This window comes from Podarcis pityusensis (genome assembly GCF_964106645.2).
Source record: "Podarcis pityusensis genome assembly, chromosome: 7".
Classification (NCBI taxonomy): domain Eukaryota; kingdom Metazoa; phylum Chordata; class Lepidosauria; order Squamata; family Lacertidae; genus Podarcis; species Podarcis pityusensis.
In genome coordinates, this window is record NC_138031.1 from 49,218,774 (window position 1) to 49,245,708 (window position 26,935).

Consider the following 26,935-nt stretch of genomic DNA (forward strand, 5'->3'; position numbering starts at 1 on the left):
TATATTAGGCCTAATAAAATATTTTAATTACTAATTCTAAATCAGCACCTGCAAACAGGCATTCTTATTCCTTCAGTTTGCCTCTAGCTGTAAAACAAACCATTTACTTTCTCACTTATATTGTGAATATAATTTTCTTCCTCAATGCAACAAACTTATCATGCTTCAACCATGGGAAAATCCTTTTGTGTCAGCCTTATAAGCCCCTAAAGATAAGCATTTATAACACAAGTGTTTACACAGTTTTGACTGTGGTAGCATAAATAGCAAAATCACAAAATACCAAGCAATCAGAATACAAATGGCACCTAGTGCATTTCCTGGCCCAGTTCAGAATGCCAGCTCTAACATTTACAACCTTATACATAATACATTCACTGTTCCCAAACAAGCCTATCCTAGCCTCAGTATCATTTCCAAATGCCCTCCTCAGAGTGCCCTTTCCATAGGAAGTGTGGAGGGTGGAAGCAATAGAAGGGGCCTTTTGGTGGTGGCACCTGTCGGTGGAATACATTCCCCAGGGAAGCTTGCCTGGCACCTTCTGCACCAAGTGAAGACATTCATTCATTTCACCTCCAGTCTTTTTAGTAAATGTTCTCCTTATTCTCCTGGAACAGAATATCTATGGGAAAGAAAATCCTGTTTTCTGTACATTCCTTTCTTCCTTGTTAATTAGATTCTACTTATGCTATGCAAATCACTGCTGTACCTAGTGTTGTAAGTGGTGCCCAGATCTTGCCTTCATCACAGTGGTAGAAGCTTATTGACTCTTTTTAAAAAAGTATCTGCCTCTCCTTCCATGTTCAATTGCTATTTAGATCAAGGCTTTGTAGAGATTACCTCTGCAGTTCCTAAATCTCATTTGAGCCCAAGTGTTTTCATTTAGTGCTTTTGGTGCAGATACATTTATCTAAGCAACACAATTAAAATGGTTCACTTCATTTACTTGGCACTGCAGCTGTATTGTAAAGCACAATTGATTAAAAAATTATAGACGTGTACAGTTCTTTTTGTGACTTGATTTCTGCTTGGATGAGGTGAAGACTGGAATCAGAGCTCCTTGCTATACGAGAAGAATGCAGTGTCATTTAAATATTGTTTGTTTGGAATTTTCCTGTTATTGGTTGGAAATAATTCTTGCTAAGCTAATAAGGATGTGTGATTTTATTGTGCACTACCTAGTTTATACCCTTAAATATGACAGAATATTTGCCGTTCCATGACTTTGGGACGTCATCAGTAAACAGTAGAAGTCAGGCTGATGTGAAGTATCAAGTGGATCAAAGCCCTTAAGAATTAAATGAAAAGTTGTTGTTCATGTACAATTTCATTTTTCTTTTATGATATGTGGCACATCTCAAACCTGAAGAATTATTATTATTTTGGTTAACTTAATAGTCAGTATGTTTTCTTTCATTTATTACCGCTCTAGTGTGCACAAAATTATCTTATAGGCTATCTTGTTTGGCAGATGAAACTCATTCAAGATTAGTACAAGGCAAAGCTGTAATACAGGTCAAGCAATAGGAGCACTTAGACGCCTCTTTACACCAACCATTCCAGAGTCACTTCATTTTGCAGGACAGAGTATGTAAAAATATGTAAGAAAAGTACAAAGTGACCCGTTCTGATGTGGATGGAACTCAACAAGAGGAGGTGGAACTAAGAGTTAGGAACTGTTGTTACAAACTCAAATGGTTCCACAGATTTGGTGGATGTTATTCAACAGAATATATGGGCTTTTTTGTAAAATATTTTTTTGCCGTTTAGTTTCATTAAGAAATCACTTTAGAACTTTATTCTACTATTCTAGCTATTTTTTATTTTATGTATCTCAGTTACTATATCGAGAATTTAAAATCCCAAATACTCTGAAAGAAAAATAATGTATACACAGTTCTTATGGGTAATTAGCCAATCAGATCACTGGGCTGGCAGAAAATTAGTAATCCTGTAATTTTGCATTTAAATTGAGCCACATGCTGTGGGAACTCTCCTTAGAGATTTGTCTATTAACAGTTGTGGTGCTCCATAAGGTTACATTAAGGAGAACAGCATTCCTAAACTTTTAATTAAATTACTCAGATTCTGTTATTTTGGTTACTGTCTCAACTATGTTTGTGTTCTAACAAAGTCAAATGACATTTGAAATTTGGCTGCTCCTTTGTTTTCTTTGCATTGGATTGATGCAAAGCTTTATGCTGGTATCATAAGCTTTCCTAACTTTTGACAGTGCTGATATCATCTCAGAACAAAGTATTGTACCAGTGATTATTATTCCCTGCCAAAGTCAGTGGTCACATCCACATCATATATTAAAATCATATTAGGTGGTTTTCAACTAAGTTTTACGCAGAGTGGATCCATTAAAATTATTAGACCTAATTTAGAAACGGCATGGTGCAACTGCAGCAGTACAACCGGGTGCCTTTATCTGCCCCATCAGCAACACAACTTGTCTCTCCCACTTTGGTCTCTACAGCCGCAGCAGGTTCTGCAAGAATCCAATAGCTTGACTTCACTCCCAAAGGCACACTCCTCCATTGTCTCCCAGAAAAGATGGGTACCAACAATTTAGTAATGTTCATTAATTTCAGTGCCTGGCAACTATAGTTTACCCCTCCCAGGGAGCTAAAGTTCCGAGCACCCTTAACAAACTACAGTTTCCATGATTCTTTAAGGGAAGCTATGTGCTTTGAATGGATGGTGTGGATGTGACTGTTTCAGTTTCCACTTGTAGGGGCCATCCACACATCTGTTTGTCCCGTGATTTCAAGTCATGAATCTAAGAGGGGTTTTGTTGTTTGTTTTTTGTCCTGCCACTTTCCCTGGAAAACCCAGTCTACTGCTTAATCAGAACAAATGTCAATCCGCAGGAACCTCTCAAGGACTTCCTGCCATCTAACTCTGGATTGTTCTTCCATATCTCAAGCTCTCTACTACCCCTCTTTTCCTTCAGATTTTTCAGTTCTTTCTCATACCTACAGGACACATTTTTCTCCTGGTCCATTTCTCCAATATATTTCTATCTCTCATCTCTTTTGTATGGACAGAAAGATTGAGAGCTACAAACAAAAGTGTGTGTGTGTGTGTGTGTGTGTGAGAGAGAGAGAGAGAGAGAGAGAGAGAGAGAGAGAGTTAGTGAGAGAGAGAATTTATTTCCCCGAGGTGTTGCCAATGTTCTCCTTGAGCATTCCAGAGACCAACTGGAAACATGTAAAGATGCTTATCTAGATGAACCTTAGAAGAGGAAAGTCATAGGAAACCTTTTCTCCAGAAAAATTACCTTTTGAATTGCAACTAACAAGGGTTACATTATGGGGGAATTTAAGCCAAAGCCCAACTCCACATACTCTAGTAAAACCTGGTAGGAAAAGAACCACTGTTTGCAAGGGAAGTCAAAATTAGGGAGGTAATTGTGCTGATTGGTTTAGGGAAATTATTATCTTTGTAAAATACTAAAGCTTGACTTCTTTTGAGATACTGAAATGTTTATTTTAATCAGCTACTACAGCAATTAATCAGTTAAATGTAACAAGGTAAATTTGCTGAAAATATATTAAGTCGACAGCTCTAACTATTACAAAGTATGGCATATGTGGGGCATTAAATTCACTTAATAATTACTGGGGATTGTGCAGTTTGAATAAATACTTACCCATTTCTTACTAGCTTCTCCTTGTTTTTAGTAGCGTCGCAGTAGCAAAAGAGAGACTATTTTATATCATTTCCTCATGGTAGAGAGTATTTATAGCAGCCATTATATTATATGCTAGTAGATTATGTCATTGGATTCATAGCAAGAAAATGCTGAACTTTCCCGTAAGGGGAATGAGAATAAGCTGAACCACACAAAGCCCTGCTGCAAAGCAGGTTCTGTTTATTTTTGAGGTGGTTACTTGCACAGACTCTTGGTACATGCGCCTTGAAATTAATCAGGGCTGCACAGCAGCAGTTCTTAGTGGACTGTGCTCTGTGTCAACCTCTGTAAACTTGGCTCCTATAGTGATTACAGTGTTGCTTCCTACCCCAAATCTCTGAAATCGAATTGTTCAGCTCCTGATGACAATAAATCCTGTGCCCCTACCTGCCCTTTAATGCTTTTCAATTCTGTGTGGAGACATGACAGAGTAATAATTTATTCAGATGTCAGAAAATAATTTGAAAAGTGTCAAGTAGAAAAGAAAAATAGGATAGAAGAGAATTACTTTCAAAGACATGCAGCTAGCCTCTTTCCCTCCCATCAATGTCCTGAGTCCAGAATAATTTTGGTGGCTCTCTGGCATATAAGAAAGCAGGTAAAATGGATAGATAACAAATTCTCTATTAAATTCCTACTCCCTGGGGTTATTTTAATTACCATTGTCTTGCTATAGCAGGTAGAACGGAAGCAGGGACACAGCTGACATTCCAAAGGAGAGCATTTCTCTTATCACTCATTCCTAGAGGATTGTGGTACAAACCTCACATCTGCAAGGCTAAAAAAGTGATTTTGGAGGTGTGGGGAAAATGATGGATTATCTTGGAGGAAAGGTTTGATCCAGTTCCTTCCAAAACAATTGGGATTTCTAGTCTTATAAAATTATTTTTCATCTTTTACATTCTTCTACCACCATGCTAATGGTAGGACATATTTCCTGGCATGATCTATGATTTGCATACCCAAACAAATACATCTACACGAAGGTAAAGGTAAAGGTACCCCTGCCCGTACGGGCCAGTCTTGACAGACTCTAGGGTTGTGCGCTCATCTCACTCTACAGGCCGGGAGCCAGCGCTGTCCGCAGACACTTCCGGGTCACGTGGCCAGCATGACAAGCTGCATCTGGCGAGCCAGCGCAGCACACGGAAACGCCGTTTACCTTCCCGCTAGTAAGCGGTCCCTATTTATCTACTTGCACCCGGGGGTGCTTTCGAACTGCTAGGTTGGCAGGCGCTGGGACCGAGCAACAGGAGTGCACCCCGCCGCGGGGATTTGAACCGCCGACCTGACGATCGGCAAGTCCTAGGCGCTGAGGTTACCATCATACACGAAGTACCATCTACACGAAGGTACTATTCACTAAAGATTAATACTACTATCTGGCACCCGGTCATGCAGGTTTAGTTCCTACTGATTTTAAAAGGGACATAGCATGCATAACTTACATATAACAACCCAAGATTACAGAATACTATAAAATGCACAGGAAACAGCAAATGAGCTGTTTAGGTGGTGGTGCATTTCATTTTGCCATTGTCTACATCACTACAGAATTATTTTACCCCATTTCTACTACTCTAGTGTAGGCATCCCCAACCTTCGGCCCTCCAAGTGTTTTGGACTACAATTCCCATCATCCCTGACCACTGGTCCTGTTAGCTAGGGATCATGGGAGTTGTAGGCCAAAACATCTGGAGGGCCACACGTTGGGGATGCCTGCTCTAGTGTTTACTACTTCATTAGATATAATGTGGTAATATGGGGTCAACTGTTTGGGATGGGGAAGTGGCATTGGGTTCCATGAAGGCCTTTCTCTTTTCTGGATAGCCCTCAGCCATGCACAAATTGCCCATTATGCAGGATAGGAGATTCATAACGACCTGCCATCCCTCTTAACTTTCCCTGAGTCCCTTCCTGCTCTTTGGGCTTAGAGCCCCTGACTGCATCCACATGAAGTCATTCTCACACACGGCAGGACAAAGTCTCCTGTTTTTAAGAAGCATAATCCTCCTGGGTAGTGATGGTGGGTGCATCCCTCTTCTCCCATTTCTCCTTGGGGTGGCTCAGAATGTGTCAAAGAACTCCCCCACCCCAGTAATCAGATATTCAAAGTGGTTTCAAGTGGACCCTTTCCAAGCCTCTTGTGAGTCTCCCCCATAACCCACAACTCCTCAAGCCTCCAGACCACTATCATACCTGGAATATACATCTGATTGGCCACTGTGAGAACAGGATGCTGGACTAGATGAGCCATTGGCCGCATTCAGTAGCTTCTTCTTACATTCTAAAGAAGCTGTCAGGAGCTGTTTTCAGGATCTGAGGTGTCATAAATATGCGAATGACGCCCAACTGTACCTCTCTGTCAGGTACAGAATCAGGACAATTGGTTAAGGCAGAGGTTTTCAAGCTTTTTGAGTCCACGGCTCCCTTGACCAACTGCATTCTTTCTGCGGCACCCCGTGTGGCTCAGAAGCCCAGTTATGCCCCCCTTGCCTGCAGAGCTGGCAGCCTCTCGCCCTTTTCCGAACACATTCCCTTGTGTAGTGTTCCCTCAGCCTCCACTCCTCTCCCCTCTCCTTGTGAGTCCTTCGGGCAGCTGCTGCTGCAACAAACAACTGTGCAAGTCTTTGGAAGGCAGAGACGTGAGAGGGCATAAGGAGAGGGAAGGAAGGAAAAAGAGACAGAGGCCAGTGTTGCCCACGCTACCCTTGACTATCATTCAAAGCACCCCAGGGTGCCATGGAACACTGGTTGAAAACCACTGGGTTAAGGTGTTAGACCAGTACATAGAGGTGATGATGGACTGAAATGGACCAATAAATTGAAGCTGAATCCTAAAAAGACAGGAATGTTTGGTGTCCCAAGTTCTTGAGTCTGGGAGGTGGGGAGACAGCCTGTCATAGATGGTGTTGCATTCCTCTGGAAGAAGCAGGTCCACAGCCTGGGGGTTCTCCTGAGTTCAGCCTTATCACTGGAGGCTAGTAGTGCCTTTTTCCAGCTCTGGCTGGTTCACCAGTTACAGCCTCTTTTGAACAGAAACAACTTGGCCACAGTACTCAATGCTCCAGACTGGATTATTGCAATGTGCTCTACATGGGGCTGCCCTTGAATATGATTTGGAAACGTCAGCTGGTCCAAAATGCAGCAGCCAGATTATTGGCTGGAGTTCACTTCAGAACTCATATAACCCATGTTTCAAAACAGCTGGTCCGCTTGCGACATCATGTCTAGGCCCAGTTCAAGCTGCTTATACTAGTGTTGAAAATCCTAAGCAACTTGGGCCCCAAATATCTGAAAGACCACTTCTTTCCCTGCAGATCCTCTTGGGTGTTACAATCAGTGGAGAGGGCTCTCTTGGTAGTTCCACATTCCTCATAGGTTCAGGGGTTGGTGAGCTGGGAAAGGATATTCCCTGTGCCAGCCCAAAAGTTGAGGAATTTCCTCCCCACATTTGGCAGCTTCATGGTACAGCTTTCATTGTATGCTGAACCTACACCTCTTTACCCTGACAATTGAGATCTATCTAGTTGTGATTGTAATTTCTTTTAAATTTATAGTGCTGTATTTATATTTCTGTAACATAACCTGGGCCCTTCTGGTGAGGGACTGGTGGTGGTAGTAGTAGTAGTAGTAGTAGTAAATACAAATAGATGGTTCTGCTCAAGTGCCAAACATAAGATTCTGTTTTGACTGCAGAGGGCTGTAAGCAACTACTTTTGCAGCCACAGTTAAAGCAGATATTTGAGATTGGACAGCTTCCCCTTATAAACAATAACTCCATACAATGCACCTGCTCTGAGCCCTGCAGGCCAATGATATTGATCTTGCAAGAATGATTGCCTAATTTTAATTGCCTTTGTCATTTTTGCGTAGGACACTCACACAAAACAAGGCTGGAGATACAAGATGAAAACATTAAAGCTAAATGTTTTCAAATGTCAATGAAAAATACATTTTAACAGATTACTGTTGGATATGTGGGTGTGGGTTTCTTCAGTTTAATAATATCCTTTAATGTGTTTCTCCTGAGATGAGTGGGCACATGAGCTTTCAGGTGCAATTAGTGTTGTGGTATGTCATTTGCAGCTATTGTTTTAGAAAAAACATTCTTATTTCAAGGGTGATTACTGTTGCCCTTTTTTTATCAGCTGTCGGCAATTCTGATGTTAAAATTTTAAAGGTATTGCAATGTTTCAAGCAAGTCCTCAAATGAATAGACTAGTAAAATTCTAAATAAGTAACTAAAAAGTGTTGTGAAGAGGATCAGTAATTGGTTGTTTGTAGATGCAAGATTTTAGTAATTGATGGTGTTTTATATCTGCTTATTATCTCTGTCTCCAATAGACTCTCAGACAAAGTGACATAGCAGGGTAAAAAAAAAATTGCAGGAGCAAAAGTGTTAGAAGAAGGAGTACCAGGGTAGGACCACACCCTCCCCAAAGGCCCAGTCAATGCTTGGGATTCATTGTGGATCCAGCTTTTATCCTGGATTCCCATAGAGCACTCCAGAAACAACAGACATAGGCTATTCTAGAGCCTAGGCAGATACTTTAGGGGTGGGGGTGGTCCCGGTCTTCCCCCTCCCCCGGGCTCATTTCTTTCGTTATGTTCTAAAATGAAGATAGTTGTCAGGCCTGGCATTTAAACAATGTTCTCTCCTGCTGTCAAAGAAAAAAAAAAACTGTCTCCAAAAACCTGCCTCATTTCAGAAGGAGCGATTTGAGAATTAGATTAATTAGAGCAATAGTGCAAACTAAGAGAAATGTTTAAAGTGAGAAAGGCCAATATCATCCACTGAAACATTACTCATGCCCAAAGCATAAAATGCAGCAGCAGAGCTCTCCTGGTGGTGCGTTACTATTTATTTCTTTCAACAATTTATATATACTGTACTTCCTGACACAGTAGTCTCTAAGGAGTGCTCGCCAGGACGGGGGGTGGGGTGGGGCAGGCCTGGGTTGGCCGCAGCCCCTCCTGGCAAGCAGCAGAAGTGCGCCACCACTGCTGGTGCTGCTCTGCCGGCACTATTTTTTTCAAACTCTCAGCCCTAGTAGTTAGTTAACAGTGCATCTTAAACATTCCTATTAGAAATAAACATATTGATTACAGTGACACTTTCCCTCAGGTATGTTTGTGTATAGGATTGCGACCTCCTGTTAAAAAAAACACCACCAACTTTCTTTCATTTTAAGAGGGGGGGAACACTTAATTGCAAATTAGTTTGAAAGAAACTGAAACCTCCATTGAGCCTTTAACAAGCTAAATTAATGAGCCTACAGAAGATCTCTGCCTCACCTCTTAACGCACTTGAGAGCTGTCAGGTTTTTAATATTGCCTATAACATTATCAGTGTGTATTCCTCCAATCCTGTTATGTGCTGAGAATAACCTGTGGATTGATTTGTCCTTTCAGGACCAATGCAAGAGACAATATATGACTTCTGGAGAATGGTCTGGCATGAAAATACAGCAAGCATAGTCATGGTGACAAATCTCGTGGAAGTGGGAAGGGTAAGAAAGTTTGGAGAATTGTCTATATTTATGCATGCCGTGGGGATTTCTCTGTTTTGAATTTAACAACCTTGCTGCTAACTTTTCTACTTAAGTTGTGAGTTGGCCACTCCAGTCTCAAACACAATGGACTTTTGTGTTTTAGAGCAGGGGTTGGCAACGTGCGGCCCATGGGCCAAATGCGGCCCACAAAGACCGTTTTACCGGCCCACAAACCACCCCTGAACCAAGCCGCCTGCTCGGCGAGTCCCCCATGCGCTGTGCTAAACTGGCGCAGCGCGGGGATTCGCCGAGCAACGCCGGAAATTGTTTCTGTGCATGCGCAGATACTGGAAATCACGTCTGCACATGTCCAGACGCCGAAAATTGCTTCTGCGCATGCACAATTTTTGGCATCTGGGCACGCGCAGAAGCAACTTCCAGTGATGCAGACAGGCGCAGATGCAATTTCTGGCATCACGCTGTGCCAGTCCAGCCCACGGACAATCTCCGTGGGAGTGATCCAGCCCATGGCCAGTAAACCTTGCCAACCCCTGTTTTAGAGCAAGCACAGTGAAGTGGCTCAGGTTGCTAGGTTCAGATTCCTCTATTCAAATCCTCACCCAGGGCCAAACTATATGTGATGGGAGATCTGTGGCTGGATCTCCAGATACCTCTCCCCCCCCCCCATAAAAAGAGCTGGAGCGGGTTTTGAATCGGGGGATAATTCACCCCTGTCCCCCTGCTTCTGACACTTTCCATCACATGCTGAAGATGCACCTCTTTACCCATGGTCTGAGAGAGAGAGATTTAGAAAACTTATACTTTCAAAAATTATATACTGTACTGTCTTTTAGGACAAAATAGTAGCCATTTGGCGAACTTTGCATACTTGTCGTAAAAATAGACGTGTGTGCATGCGCGCGTGCGCACACACACACATACACACAGAGCTCCTCACGAAGAATGGGATAGAAACATAATAAACAAAACAAAACCTCAACAATCTATTTCTCCAGGAAATTTTCTTACTTATATTAGCCAACCACAGATTTCTTCAGAAATTTAGATGGCTGCAGAAAATTGCACCCAGGTTTCCTTCAACTTCTAAAACACACAGACAAAATACAAGGGAACCCTCCCTAATACACTTCAGATATAAAAGAATTTATTTCTTCTCCTATGATTCCAAAAGTACTACAGTGTATTTCACTGAATAAGGATAGAAGGCCATTTTGGGGCTTTCTGCCTAGTAATTAATTTTTGCAGGGTATAACTACTTTCTGCAGTGACCAGATTGCCTGGCCTTTCCTCAGTGAAGCTGTGCTTTTCATTTCCATAGAAATAATAAGGAGAAGCAATCCAAATTTCTAAGTTCCCAAGCAATAAGTATCTTAGGTCATGTACACTTTTATTTTCAAAAGATAGTAACAGAAGTTAGCTTTTCATTTTAAATGGTCAACAAGAGTTGTTGGGTTTCTTATTTATTTCACTGTATCATTAGCATTGATGCAGGTCAGGGTGTTTAAAACAGCCTAGGGAGTACACTGTTCAGTTTCCTAGTGAAAATATCAAACTTCATCAACTATGTTGTCAACACCTCCAGGAACAGTGCATTTATTAGCTGCTGAAAAAAATGGGAAATTGTAGATATACTTCGGTGTAGCTAAAGCAGTTATGATGCATGTTTTTAATTTCCTGCCAAAACAGTAGTTTATAATTTCCCCCCTGAAAAATAGACATGTGGACTATAAATGATCAATTAATTTTTCAGTAATATGAGTAAATGTGTCATTTCCAGCTTCCTTTATTGTAAATTCAATTTTCATTCTGTGTTTAGAAAGGGGATTTTTGCTCATGGTTTATTGTGAGTTTAAATCGTAGTGCCTAGACATCTAAAGTGCCTGAGCCTGATCACAAATCAGGGAACAGGACCACTTTTGGATGAGAAAGCAGCACAATTTGTGAGTATAATTAGGTGCCGTTATGAGAGCACAAAGATGCAACCAGTTGGACTGGCTTAAAAGGTCAGATTGAGGCCATTTAGGACCCAAAGGAGTTTGAGACTTGGTTGATCAATGAATCAGCTCTGCCACTTGCATTCAAGCTGAAGCAAAAAGTTACAACTAATTTATTGATATAAAACTTTCCGGTATATTGTTGTGAGCAGAGAGTTTGACTTGATGGCCTGCAATATTCCTTCTAAGTTCATGATTCTCTGACTGTAAAACTGGAATCTGGACAAGAGGATGGCAAGCTTCATGGTGCTGGTATACAGTTCTGTGGGGCTGGGTTATATTTTCTAATGTTCTTGGTGTATCATTGCAACGTCTGAATTTTCAAAAAGTATTATTAAAATTTAAGTTGGCCTAAGAAGATATAGGGTGATGGGTGAATTTCCACCACACCACCTCTCTAGAGAGAGGACACCTATTGCAAAGTAGTTTTCTGGTTTCTTCTCTAGGTACCTAATTCATGGTTCACCATATCACTGCAGAACTCATTTTATTATTTATATATCCTCATTACTCCCTACCATTCAAGTTAAACACATGACATCAGTCTATTTCTTTAAATGAGGACTACTGTATTTTTCTTAGTCCTGAACAAAATGGATTTATCAATCGCCTGACAGCTTAAATACAGTGGTGCCCCGCAAGACGAACGCCTCGCAAGACGGAAAACCCGCTAGACGAAAGGGTTTTCCGTTTTGGAGGCGCTTCGCAAAACGAATTTCCCTATGGGCTTGCTTCGCAAGACGAAAGCCCATAGGGAAATCTCCGGGACAGCAGGGAAGCGCAGCGCGTCTTCCCCACTGTCCTCGGACCTCCTCCCCCCGCCCGGCATCGGAGCTTCGTTCCGATGCCGGGGGGGAACGCTTCCTCCCCCCCCGGCATCGGAACGAAGCTCCGATGCCGGGCGGGGGGGGGGAAATGCCTCCTCCCGCCGCCCGGCATCGGAACGAAGCTCCGATGCCGGGCGGGGGGGGGAGAACGCCTCCTCCCCCCCCGGCATCGGAACAAAGCTCCGATGCTGGGCGGGGGGGGGAACGCCTCCTCCCCCCCGCCCGGCATCGGAACGAAGCTCCGATGCCGGGCGGGGGGGGGAGAACGCCTCCTCCCCCCCGCCTGGCATCGGAACAAAGCTCCGATGCCGGGCGGGGGGGGGGAGAACGCCTCCTCCCCCCCCGCCCGGCATCGGAACAAAGCTCCGATGCCGGGCGGGGGGGGGGGGAGAACGCCTCCTCCCCCCCGCCTGGCATCGGAACAAAGCTCCGATGCCGGGCGGGGGGGGGGAGAACGCCTCCTCCCGCCGCCCGGCATCGGAACGAAGCTCCGATGCCGGGGGGGGGGGACACCTTCTCCCGCCGCCCGGCATCGGATGGCTTTCCTGAAGACTTGGGGTGGGAGGAGGGTTTTCCTTCCCACCGCCAACATTCAGAATGCTGTTCTGAATGTTGGCGGTGGGGAGGAAAAACCCTCCTCCCACGCAAGCCCCGGGAACAGAGGGAAAGCGCTGCGCGCCTTCCCCTCTGTTCCCGTACCTGTCCTGAAGGCTTGCGGTGGGGAGAAAAGCCCTTCTCCGCACCGCCAGCCTGGCAAGCGGTTTCCCTAGGAACGCATTAATTGATTTTCAATGCATTCCTATGGGAAACTGTGCATCGCAAGACGAAAAACTTGCAAGAAGAAAAAACTTGCGGAACGAATTAATTTCGTCTTGCGAGGCACCACTGTACTTAACTCTTCCTTCCCTATATCTCATGATATAAATTAGCATTACCCCTGTTCTACATTTAATTTCCAGAGGGTTCCAGTTTTTCCTATCTTTGACCAAGGAATATTCTTGCAGGTAGCATAAGTTGAAAAATCATCTTAACCACAACTTCCCCAAATCTCTTAATATCACTGACTCATGGGGTATCTGTATTCCCTTGCAATCTTCAGAATCATTGCAGAGCTTCTAAGAGAGATCTGTGCTTGCCAGATGGTTTGCCATAGGATCTGCTCAACCCAGGCCCATCATTGGCAGGGCCTACCAGAGCCGACACTTGGACTGCACATCAGTAGCTCTGCTCCAGCCACTAGCACCCCACTCCACCTTGCACTGAAGGGCTCACTCACCTGGGAGCTTATACAGCAACTAGACCATTACAGCACTGCCAATGGGTAAGCCTGTAATGAGGAGGCTGGTAGCTGCAGGAACATTGCCATCAGGGCACAGCAGCTTGCTCAGGCTCCTCCAAAATCTGGAGCTGCACCAGAGTACTCCTTAATAACTGCAAAACATTCACATTTTCTGACTCAGTCTAAACTTTCCAATGCAATGAACAATAGAAACTTGTAGATAGATCCTGCAACCAGGATAAACTGTCCTGTTTGTAGATCCAATGTCATATACCATAATCCAATGCAATCTCTCATATTTTGCATTAAACATAACCATCTTGCTTAGCAAGTGTGAATAATGGCCAGCCTCTTCCCAAACCTATAGACCTTACTCACCCATAGCTCTTAGAAGAGGCATCCATCATGTGGGCAGGGATAGCCTGAACCCTCTTTCTTCCCTAGATAACATTCCCGATTCCCAGGGAACACACAATGCCAGTGGCACCTCAGTTCACACATGCGCCTTTTATGTAAGCTTCCGGTAAGATCCAGCTTAGGATAGCAGTATCTTTCAGCAAATGTGGGGGAATAATGTGTTTTCCAGTGCATTGTGTGAAAATATTCTTGAAGCTGTTGTATAAACTGTTGTGTTTATACAACAGTAAGTTTCACTGTACAGAGTGGATCTTAACACCAAGTAAGGGCTCTTCCAGAAAACCTGATTGCCGTTTGCCTTGATTCAGTGGCAAAATGTGTGTCTTCCTGGGGGGAAGCGCCAAGACAAACAACAACACTCAGACATGGAGCTTTAAAACCTGAACCTAGAAAAGTGGCACAAAAGGAAGCCTCCTTTAAAGAGCGTCCTTCAAAAATACTCATTAATAGTTAGAACACAGAAGTCTGGCAATTAATCTTCACTAGGACCATGGCCTCCAAGGAGGTACAAACTCTGTTTCCTGTCCATCACCGCTGAGTCACTTAGGGCTGTGTTATGCTTCCATTAGTAATAACTTTAGCTGGTTCACTGTCCTTGAGGGTTTTTCTGGCAGTGGCGAGGGGGCGGCAGCGTTGTTTTCACTCCACTATCATGTTTTGACAATAGGTTAGATTCCTGTAGAGCCAGCACTGTGACTTTTTGTGGCTTTCAAGTTTTTTTTTTATTTACCCGTGCTGTTGTAACTGCTCACCGCTGCTTTTGTTATTTGACTTACAGATTTCTTGGGAGACCACCTGCCCATTTTTTACATCCAAAAGCAAGGGGGGGTGGGGTGGAGGGAAATAGCTCAACTTTTTTCTTTCTTTCCAGGAGAGAAGAATACCTATTTAACATGTTTGCCACATAACTTGTGTTTGTCCTTCATGAATTAATCATGGAGGGGGCGTATGTGTGTTTGTTTACCCGGACTGGATAGTCATTAAATTTGTGCTCAGATATAGCTTTTGCCCTGGAGCTCTATGCATCAGGATGGTTTTAATTGCAGGCAGAGGAGCCACTGGGAGGCTTTCTCTCACACAGGCACCTGCTGCAGATGATTCAGCCCTTCCATTCGCCTCTAGCAGGGCCTGCATACATCTGCCAATACCTGTCATTATCTGAGGCAGGCTTGTCAAAACCCTGCATCCTTTAAGCTCTCCTGAATTCCAGCAAGGGACCCTTGTCGGTTTTCCTGGCACTTGTGGACCGCAGTGCACCTGGTATTTAAATGGCAGCAAAATGTGTTTTGATTGTTTTCCTCCTTTAATGAATCTACCTGAGGGACATTTAGCTCTTTATCTGGTAGCATGTAACCGAGTAGCTCACATTCACACTGTTTCTGTGGAGAGACCAAAAACAAGCAAACAAACAAACAAACAATGCCCTCCTCTTCCCCCCCCCCAACCCCTTGCATTCTTGTGCTATTATACTGATCCATCTGCCATAGGTTCTGTAACAAAATCTGCAGAGGTCCCCCAGGAGTGTTTTGCTCTGGTAATCTACACTAATGATTTCTGAACATATTTAGACAGCTTTATGAAGACCTCATTAGAATGTGACTGAATTCCCCCCAAAAATGCAAATAATGCCTCATTAGAATTTAGAGCAAGCCATTATGGAGTTGCCATAAAAAATATTCTTTGAAAAATGATGTGATGCAAGGGCTGGTTTCCACAGACCTCCCACACCAGCAGTTCACTACCCCCCATATACAGAAAAACGTTATGGAACCTCTCCCGTGATTAGAGAATCATGTTGGATCAGAAGGGGCTTTATCTAAGTCTTTCAGAAAAGACCTATCAGCAGGCATCAAAAGGTCTGGCAAGCTGAGGGACGTAAAGCAAAGATTCAGTGCCAAGTCAATGGAGGGAACTGGTGTCAGATCAGCCCCACATCGTGGAAACTCCATTGCACCAGTAGACTATCACCCCCTTTTTCATAACCATGACTTCTGGATCAGGCTTGATCATTGCTCATGCTGCCCTACTGTCTTTGGCTTGCCTCATTGCACCCTAAACTAAACAGACGCCAGTTTGACAATGGCTTTAAAAATATTTCCACTGACCCTAGCTTACATGACCATAAGTGCAGTCCATACTGTTTCAACATGCTTGTGTAGGAATGATGCCAGAAATATTATTTAATTGTCCTGGAGCGTGATAGTCATGCATTTATTGATTTGTACTATCTTGGCCCACCGGACATAGTTATTAGCTGCACATTATCAGTCGAGTTCAATAATTATTGAGCACCACTATCTTTGGATCAGGGTCAGTGCATTTAATGATAAAAGCTAGCAATTTTATCCTTGTCCTGGGTTGCAGCAACATACACAGTGAATATAAATTGCCAAGAGTCCAAAGAAATAAGATGAATGTGCGTGTTGTGGATCAAGTGTAGGGGGGGGGAGGATTTTTGCATCTCTGGGTGGTTGTGCTTGCTGCAGCAGTCCCACTGCCAAAGTGGCAAGCTACTATTAAGCAGCAGTCCTGTGTATACTAACCTGGTTGTGAGCCCCATTAACGATAATGAGACTTAGGTCTAAGTAAACATGCATGAGAGTGTGCTGTTTAAGGTGAGTGATGGCTTTCCTTCTCAGCAGCTGGAACTGCTGTTGTAATAAACAAAGTTTAGGCTGTGTTCACAGTTTTCCCCCATGCATGCATCACTTCTTTATATGCTCACTGAAGCCACTGCCATTGTTGAGCAATAAAACACTTAAGCAGTCATTTATTTCTGCACAAAAAACGGGGAGAAATAACCATCCATGTTATAGTTAAATTAATTTATCTTACTTTAAAACAAATGTAAACAATTGTAGTTTTCCAGTAAAGATGAAGGCAGATCTGAAAGATAACTTTAAAAAAAAAGCTTCATAAAATTCAGCAGCTTAAAATCTTTAATCTGACATCAGTAAATAAGATAATGTGTCTTACCAATCAAACCAGATTTCTGCTTTCTAAATGTACAACCAGAAATTACAAGTTGGCTTTATTCCATCATGCATAGCAGGAGCAAAATCCTTAGGGGGAACAATTGGCTGTTATTCTCCAGGAAGCTAGGCAGACTCTTCTATAATCGTTTAATAAAGATGTCCCCAAATCAACAGTGCTTGCCTCGCTGAGCAGGGCAGCATAAAACATGTACAGAACATTGCCCTTTGTAACACCAAGAGAAGGTCTGATTGGTTTTCCATTTATCTTGCATGCCGTTTTCTACTAGAGAGTGATGCTCTAGATCCTAGAATGTATAAAATCAATAGCGATTCATATCTTAAGCCTTTCTAAACCAATTAAGGGTATCCAGTTAGAAAAGTGCAAATAACTGGTCTTGACAAAAATACACAAATATGTGAGGAGGTTTAGATATTAAGAAAGAAGCAGAATTCACAAGCTACTGTCCTTTGACAAGGTGATGTCAGGCTGTCTTGTACACTGCTGCCACAGTACGTAGATTATACATTTTGGTGGTCTAATTTACTTAAGTTTTAACTAAAGAAAAGTCCTGAAAGCGTTAGGGCCAAGCTCTTTGCAGCTGACCTGCAGGATTTTTTTATGAATGCATCAGCTAAAACACATTGGTAATTAACAGGATCAGAGCAAGCATGAAGAGGAAATTTCACAGAGAGAGAGAGAGAGAGAGAGAGAGAGAGAGAGAGAATCCTGAAACTGGTCTCTGCTTTGAGACACCCATTGACACCTCTTATTTGTTAGCAGAAGAATCAGTGTTCCTGAGAAAAGGCACCCAAACAGGTCTTTGTGACTGTGCTTGCTAATTACTATTGTCTTTGGTATCCTAGACTCCCACCATAATTACAGCCCTACACTTGGGAAGCTGAATGTCACAGCTGAAGAGGAAACCGTCAGTTGTGCTTAACACTGGAAGTAATGCAGAGAGACACTGAACCGCTGTGTCACATGTGTCTGGCAGCAGAATAGTGTCAATGTCAACTTTTCTGGGTAGCATGACTTGTCCTGTGCATCAATACTGTGAATTTTTTCTCTTTAACCAGTTTGTACATAGTCTAGTTACTATGCCCTAGTGCAGGGCTGAAGAACAGGGTCCAGCTGACAGGCTGCATCCTGAGCTCACACACGGGCCACTTGGACCACCCATTTGTCAATCATGTGATATCACCACAACATCAGGTGATGTAACTTCATATGGTGTGGTTTGTTTGGATACCGCTTTTTGGACCATAGCCCCCCAAAAGCAGCGAACGACATTAACACATACATATAATCAACCAAAACAGTATAAAGTAAAAACTTTAATATTAAGCTATCAAGTATGCAATTGGAGTGCTCTCCCAATTCTTTCCTTTATTCCTTGGCAAGTGATGCTTGGATTCAAGCCGCCTCTGCAAAGAAAGAGGAGGAAGAATTGGGGATTTGGCATCAAATGCAAGTCTCACTTCCAGGAGGGATTAACTTGACCCAGGAGCCCCCAGCAGAGCTTTCATCTGGTGCCAAATTTAAGGACACCAAATGCAAACTCCACTTGCAGAGAAGCAACTGGGAACAGCCTTTAATGCTTCTGGTTGTTCCTTTGCAAGTGTGACATCAAGTGTTGGAGGAGGGCAGCATGTGCCAAATTAGGATCCCTGCTGAGATCCTAGTAGAGGATGAAAAGACGGTCCTGATACATATTCAGGTAATACTGAGCTCAGGGTTGTCAGCTGTATAGTGTGCAGTACACTATTTTGCACGACTCAGTTGCTTTTCACTATATACCAGCATACCAGACAGTTCGGAGAACTAAGATTAACTATCTAGCATATAGTGCGGTGACTGTAAATCACTTCTGCTGCAGATCAAATGGCATTCCCCTTTACTTGCACAAAATGCTTCAGTATTCAGCAATGTTTAACTCAATACAAGAAAACAACAACAACAACAACAACAACCAACAACAACAACAACAACAACAACATGATGGAATTTGGCATTCCTATACTCAGTGAGAAATGAAAGTTCAAACATCTGCTAATTAGTTTAAATTCTGTCACATGTTGGTTTCAACACACTTTAAGTAGAGAAGTGAAGTGCCAGTGGTAAAGAAATAATTTGTGATGTTATCTCCTCATTGTAGCAAGCTATGCAATTCTTTGAAAAATGGATAAGGATCCTGCACATTTTCTATGTCAGTCAAGATAATTATATTTGGGTAAGGCCCAAACAATTTTATATCATTTATATTATTTTCTAGTGTATTACTCTTATCTCCTTATGAGATAGCAGAAGAATCTGTGCAGGAAAACAACAAAAGAAGCCAGAAAGATTATTATTTTTTGCCTGAATATGCCTTTAAAAATAATTATTTATTTAAAATATTAATAGCTCAGCTTTCAGCAGTATCAATATCAGGGTGTCATACAACATACAGTTTTCCTCACGTCATCTGATGTCAGGTCTGGGGCAGGTAAAGCCACAGCTGATTGGACTATCAGGCTAGCCAAGGTAGTCTCTGGGGCATAGTTAGAGGACCCTAACATGATAACCCTGGCTGACTTGAAGTAGCCACATGAAGGCTGATGTTGGGCCAGCTCAAGACCATGACCTTTATGACAACCATGGGTCTCTCTCAGATGGTCATCAGTCCAACACACCAGGCAGGGCACACCCTTGATGTGATCTTTGCTCCAAGTGATATGACAGATGAACTGAAGACATAGGGAGTGCCATGCACTGCCTTGTCATGGTTAGACCATTGTTTGGTTAAGTTTGGACTGACAAAATTCTCAGAACTTTGTAATATAGTTCGGCAACCAAAAATGCATCCATAATTACTTAATATTATAAGCAAAAATGCTTATGAAATGTGTTTATTGGTGCAAATGATTTTTTAAAATGAACCACATTAGGGGAAATTATGTGTAAAATGTATCTATTAAGGAATACTGCATGTTAGAATTCAAATTTAGACAAGATACAGAGGACATAGTGAGCAGGGGTGGTTCCACGGAGGGAGGGAAAGAGTTGCAGAAAGGCAAAAAACTGTTAATTAAAAATGATGAAGATGAAAGGACAAGACTGATGGCCTGTAGTACCTGAGAATTTATGAAATCCCTTCAGTATTGAAACTTTTTTTTTAAGTATACTTTTTTTTTTAATTGCTATGACTTTTCAATGAAGAAGAGTGTCCCCTTGTGCAACAAATACGTTTGGAACTTACAGATCCCTATCCCTGCCCCACCCCACCCCCGCTACAATTCCCAGTTCCTTGGGAAATAGGTCTTACTGTGAACCTCTTTTAAGAATTGTAGCTCTGAGAGTGGGATTAGGGTCTATGCTTAAACTATAGTTCCCATGATTCTTTGGAGGAAGCTATGGTTATTTAAAGTGGTATGGTGCTGTTTTAAATGCAAAGTGCAGATGGGGCCTTGTTCTGTTTTAAGATCAGCTGTCACAATATGTCGTTGTGTTAGGCTGGGGAAGCTATCACGTTTGGGATGCAGGGACTCCTGCTTGAGCATCACAAGTTGTGGATTATGCTGTCAATCAGACAATCCCGGATATTAAGGCAGTGCAACAGTTTCATGTGGCAGCACCAAGCCATCAGCAGTCACCATCTGCTGAAGTACATGATAGCATCATGTACCATGTAAAGGCACTTCAGCCATCATGCATTGGATGCAGTTCTAGAAACATGATATACACAGCTAATCTGATAATATAAATGAAAGGCATGATGGCAAGATGGACGTGCCCAACTTCCTTTGTACAACCAGCTATTGTAGCCATATCAGACCAGCCAGTAGCTGTGTGCGTGTGACTGAAGTGCCTGTTAGATATTTAATCCTGCCTCCAAGAAATGCCATATAAGACTGCATGCCTGTTTCATCATCCACGGTACAAGTTGAATTCTAAAGTAAAATTAGCAGTGTAAAAGTGTCCATCCAGTGACCTCATATGAGCTATCAATATCAACTCTACTAGAGATAACCAGTAAGTAATTTAAAATTCCCTGTGCAGCTAGAAGATTAATTTGGCTGCCAGTTCACATATTAGTATCACTTTCAGCTATAAAGAACTGTGAATTGCTGTACTTACTCATGACTGCTAACTACTTCAAGGTACCGCTGAATTGACTTTTACAACATATGGGTGTGTGCTTGGAAATACTCATCATTTCTTAAAGGTGCATGAAATGCAGTGAATGAAAAGTAGTTTATACATCTGATTCAGACAGAAAGAAGATGTGCGTGCAGGGCAGGGAAGCCTTCCAGAAGTGATGCTAAAGTTTATCCATTGTTCTTTATAAAGCAGATGAGCCCTTTCTTTTTCCTAACTTCTATTTCAGGCCTCTTAATGGCTCCCGAGAATACTGTAGGAGTAACATGGAAGCAGTGCTAAAACTGCCGGAATGCCAAATAATAATCAGGCTTAATCTCTTAATCCATCCTCATAGATTTTGTCTCTAAACCTGTTCAAAACTATCTGGTTCATCTACCTGCAGTGTTAGTATAACACTTTGTCTGAAAAGGAAGCTCCTCTGCTTTATAAAGCATCTGCTCACCTTTAGGGGTTCCTTTTCAGCCAACCATGCTCAATGCACAGCCATCAGAGTGTGGGGCTAGCAGGTGGGGAACTTATTTCTAAACCAGCTCCAGATCAGAATCTTTTAGTGTTGTTGTAAATATGTGCATAAAGTAAAGGTAAAGGACCCCTGACAGTTAAGTCCAGTCACAAACAACTCTGGGGTTGCGGTGCTCATCTCGCTTTACTAGCCGAGGGAGCCGACGTTGGTCTGCAGACAGTTTTTCCAGGTCATGTGGCCAGCATGACTAAGCTGCTTCTGGTGAAACCAGAGCAGCGCTCGGAAACGCCATTTACCTTCCCGCTGGAGCGGTACCTATTTATCTACTTGCACTTTGACGTGCTTTCAAACTACTAGGTTGGCAGGAGCTGGGACCAAACAACGGGAGCTCACCCCATCGCGGAGATTCGAACCACTGACCTTCCGATCGGCAAGCCCAAAGGCTCAGTGGTTTACACCACAGCGCCACCCACGTCCCTACAAAAATATGTGCATTAGGCAGCATTAATAACAAAATGTTCTATACATATTAATGTGAAACTCTACACAGCTTAGACTACCTGTAAATGTAAATTGGTACTGACATCAAGTTGTTTTCCATCACTTTGGGTGAGTGCAGTGAAAACAATGTTTACTGACATTTACTTATCAAAATCTAGATTTGTGAAGAGTGTGCATAAAATTTGCATTGTAAACCAAACTAAGTTATGGGTATAAAATGAATACAAGGCATGGTGTATCTTTATAATGTTTCCCCTAACTCCCTACTCCCAAAAAAAGCCAAACAAGAGGAGCATTTTGATAGACTTGGTAGGTTTGGATGCAAGAGTCCCAACTTCAATTGCTATGAAGTTTGCTGAATCGAGCATGTCTTGGTTTCTCTGCAGAACCTGTCTCATAGGTTTGTTTACTGATGACATGTGTTTTACAAAAACAGTAGCTAATGAAACGCAGAGCCTGGCGTGCTCTGGTCCATGGGGTCACAAAGAGTCGGACAGGACTAAACGACTAAACAACAACAATGAAACCCAGGATCTGATCATTTTAAAGTGAAAACTCTCTTGGAAGTGTCTCCTTCCCGGGGTCCAGTCTTCTCAAACTTTTGTATCATATAAGCAAAAGTTTCCTTTCAAATCTGATGGCTACCAATTTGACAAGTTTTGTGTTTCTTCCATATTTAATTCATTATAGTTACCTAAGAATGCTTCTGTATTTGTTAATAACCCTTAGACTAATGTGTTTCATTGACAAATTTAAAGTCTGCTATCTCTCAAATGAATTTCCCATTGACATTTGTAACTGACTTATTTAACAATTGCCTCTTCAATAATATTTCAATATTTCAGTTGTTAGGTAAACCTAGCAAACCGAGTTATGCAATCCTATTTACCTCTGTGTTCCATGGGGCTAGCTCCTAAGTAAGTACATTTAGAATTATAGGCTGAAGTGGCTTTCAGAAATTAGGCTCCATGTCTTCAAAGCAGAAGTGCCAGCTTACGAGGGTGATGGGGCAATGTCCCAATTTCCCAGTGTCAAGCATGTGATGTATCTGTAGGTCACTGGGCCAAGAAGCAGACTCTGTCCTTATCAAGTGGCGAAGTCTGGGCTCTCAAATTTCAACAGTGCCCTGTGCAACACTAAAATTTGGCATTTCCCCCACCTCCACCATTGTTGTGGCACCTCCTGCAGGACTCTGCCCAGTGCTGCTGAACTGGTCATGCTACCTTAAAACTGCTTCTGCCTTATCTCAATGGTATCCTTTCTATGGAGAAAAGGAAAGCGTAGGTGCACTTGGAGACACTGTTGTCATGAGTACAAAACTGCCCCTCAGCCCTGATATGGGATGGCCCGGCCTTTGCTGACAGTGGGCTGCAATGTGCTTCTGCATGCAGACTGCACAGAAAAATACTCTGTGCTCCTTGAAATACGTTTTGCATTTCAGAAGTACATTAGCTTGATGTAACAAAAGTAGCCAGTAAGTTTTCTCTTAAAACAAAGTGTCGCACCCTTTAAGAAAGGAGAGGTTGTTCCCTCCTGCCTTTCTCCTGCTGGACAGACACTAGATATCCTGGGGATACAAACTTGCAAATCCAACAATATGCAGCCAGAAGCACATGGTGTCTATACACATCCTAAGTCTGCAGATGGGTTGGAGAAATTGCTTTTTAAGAAGGAACATATTAGTAAGCCAGAGTGTCTAGACTATGCTGTTGTACGTTTCTTTTCTAAGCCAAGCAATTCAGTCCAATCTATTTTTTAAATTGTTTATCCGGCTAAACTGAGCACTGTGGAACATCGGCAAGTGCCCATCTCAAAAGGAATTGTGCTAAAGTTAGAAACCTGATTTAGGTCCCATGCTGCAGCTGTTTCCTTCTTCGCATGTGCCTTGGACACGTTGGTGTGGATCAGATTCTACCTATGGAAGAAACAAAAACAGCAGGCAGAAAAAGGAAATGAGGGTCAGAGAGTGGGCTTTGATAGTTTGCGCCAGACTGGGGATCTTGGGAAGTTCTGTTTCTTCTGAACAATGCGGAGAAAAACACATTTTCCATGGGGGGGAAATTGCTGTTACAAATAGCTGCCTGACAATGGAGACAAGCACTGTGAACCTTTTAAATCAGGGATTTAAACAATGCTATTGGTCTGTATTATCAAGCAGAACAGACAGACAGATAAACAATGAGCTTTCAAATGTGTTTCTTGTGGTTTCTATTTCCCTGACTGCAGGGCTTTGTGTGTGTATTTTCCAGAGAGAGTTTTAGGAATTGTTACAGAACTGGCAGCAAAATGCCAGACAGAGATAAAATGAACTGCATGGTATGCTTATTTTGCATCAGTACTTTGCATCTGGTGCTCAGATGTATTTTTTTCCTCAGTTGGAAGCAATATAAAGTATCCTGCCATATATACACAAAACTTTGCACATTGCTTTGGATGCTTCTACAGAGTTCTACATATTACAGGTTCTGTCCTGTGTGTCCTGCCACAGGGCCTATGGGTGGGATTCCACTTGACTCAAGAGAGCCATGTTTCCACAACAACAAACATGAGAGCACAGAGACAGTTGTGCGGAACAAAGGAACTCTATACAATTTCCATATCACCAAACCCTTCATCTCCACAACACAAGGCATGTGCATAGCACATGGAGGGAGCTGCTTCATGCGCAGGAAAAAGGAAGGGCTGGAGCTCAGTGAGGCTCTTCCAGGCAATGGTCCCATTCGCAGTGGGGGGGGGGCTATAATATTTTAGAAGGAAACACAGAACTTTAAAATTTATATCTGCATGGTTTTTAGTAAAAAAAAAAATTTTTTACAAATAAACGTACATTTCTATGAGTGTATTGTGTATATAAGTGTGTACACACATGTGTAATTTCTTTTATTTTTATTTAAAAGCCATTTGTGTACCACTCAATATTACAAAAATCTTTAACACAGTCTAAACACAAATGTCACTAAAACAAAAACATAACCTAAAACTAGTTTTAAAAAAGCAATATAAAAACAAATAACAGCAAATAAAACAGAAATTCAGAAGATTCAGACATGGAAAACAGGGTCCAATCATACAACTCAGGGAAATCCTGTACAAAAAGTTAAGTGTGCACAAGAAGGAAATGTTAAGTGTATCTTGCCCCAGTTTTGCATATGTGTTCCTTGGCTAGGGATAGGCTGCGTGAAGTAACTTGCCAAGTTTTCTGCTAGGGGCCTAATGAGTTATTCAGTCTCACTGGGCATCAGGTTCAGGTCCGCAAAGAGAATCTTTTTGTCATTCAAATCTCATTACTGCATATGTCAGATTTTACACATTCTGTGTTATGTTTTACACATACATAGTTACCACCACCCCTGCTTTTCTGTTAGGTTTTCAGAGCAGTTAATATCTCAAAAAATAAAACAAACCTTTCTTCCACTAAAAAGGAATCATGTCACAGTGTGCTTTTTCATAAAGGAATGAGACACTTTAGAGACAAATAACCAACTTCAGGAGGCTGTGAATGTTTAAATGCAGCTTTGTTGCTTTTCCCTCTGGATACTCCCTCAACAGGGAGAAAAACAGGAAATGAGTGGTTATTTTAACTGAGCTGTTCATGGCATAAATACTAACGTGATTCATACAATTTCCCCAACTTGCGCTGAATGCTATTTCCACCTTTAACTCACAGAACTATTCTTTGAAAAAGAAGATTGTGTTCTTTAAAACTAATGATCCATTTCTTTTGTGTAGGCAGCATGGCTGTTTTGTGGGCAGTTCAATTGTACATCACTGCAAAAGTGTTAAGGAATGCTTCAAATTGAAATATATATAAACCTTGATTTTTTATTTTTTATTTTTATTTCTAAAAGGTCAAGTGCTGTAAATACTGGCCGGATGACACAGAGATATATAAAGACATTAAAGTTACTCTAATAGAAACAGAGCTCCTGGCAGAATATGTTATTCGAACATTTGCCGTGGAAAAGGTTAGTGTTTAAAGATATAGTTTCTCATATGTTTCTAATCATGTCTGTGTTAAAGTTGCAACATCTTTAACGTCAACCCTTTTTCCAAACTACTTTGTGGGTAATACTCTACTGCCCCCTAATGGTGAGGTCAGGTCCCCCCCCCATTTAAACAGCAACATGTTCCTCTCCAGTGGCTTATGAAATAGAAGTGGGGGCAGGACTTTAAATAGCTATTGTGCTTTAAGAAGTGCCACATTAAGGAATTCCTGCTTTTGTTTTCTTTTAAAATGCTTTCTGCAACATTCCCCTTTCTTCTCTTTTTATTCAACGATGGATGGCCAGAGAGGTGCCCATGAAATCCGAGAAATCAGGCAGTTCCACTTCACAGGTTGGCCAGATCACGGTGTACCTTACCATGCTACAGGACTTCTAGGATTTGTCCGGCAAGTCAAGTCCAAAAGCCCACCAAATGCAGGCCCGCTGGTTGTACACTGCAGGTTAGTGCAATGAAAAGGCCTTCTGGCATGCCTAGTTGAGAAGGTCACTGTCTAATTTTATCCCTTTAAATTAAACACGCACTGGGCTGAGCTGTTTGTAGTCAATGTTAATTTGAATGCCATTTTTTTTCAACCACTGCTGATCGACAGACAGCAGTCTGTAGACAGGTTACAATGATCTATAGCATCCTTAATAAGAAATTGTTACCCTCAAATGTGAAAGATGTCAGCTACATTGCTGAAAACCCCTAATGATATATTTAAGGCACATTCAAATGATGTTCATTACGTATGCCACTCAAGAATCTGATTTCAAATTCAACGGCAAGCACTTTCTGAACTTTTAACTCGTACTAATTGTGCTTTTGTATTTACAGCGCCGGTGCTGGCAGAACTGGGTGTTTCATTGTGATTGACATTATGCTAGATATGGCAGAAAGGGAAGGTGTTGTAGATATATACAACTGCGTCAGAGAGCTTCGGTCTCGAAGAGTTAACATGGTGCAAACTGAGGTATTCCCATCACCCTTTCCTGCTCCAGTCTCTTTCCTTGTGCATAAGAAAAATGCACTTCATTTTACCAGAAGTTAGAATTCAAATCCATTTAGGTGATGTGCCCTGTTGCTGCTTCCTGGCATTATTTAGCATCAGCTGCTTGTGTCCGATAGAGATGGAGCC

General features: G+C 42.2%; 1 protein-coding gene across 12 annotated transcripts in view; it reads left to right on the top strand.

The window, feature by feature from the left end:
* The window catches only part of PTPRM (protein tyrosine phosphatase receptor type M), a 412,807-nt gene that overhangs the window by 371,421 nt on the left and 14,451 nt on the right, over positions 1–26,935 (top strand). For all 12 annotated transcript variants that reach the window (XM_081014113.1, XM_081014108.1, XM_081014114.1 and 9 more), the window contains 4 exons: positions 9,116–9,213; positions 25,662–25,778; positions 26,103–26,257; positions 26,635–26,770. In XM_081014113.1, coding sequence (XP_080870239.1) covers positions 9,116–9,213; positions 25,662–25,778; positions 26,103–26,257; positions 26,635–26,770 — 506 coding nt within the window. The remainder of the gene's footprint in view (positions 1–9,115; positions 9,214–25,661; positions 25,779–26,102; positions 26,258–26,634; positions 26,771–26,935) is intronic.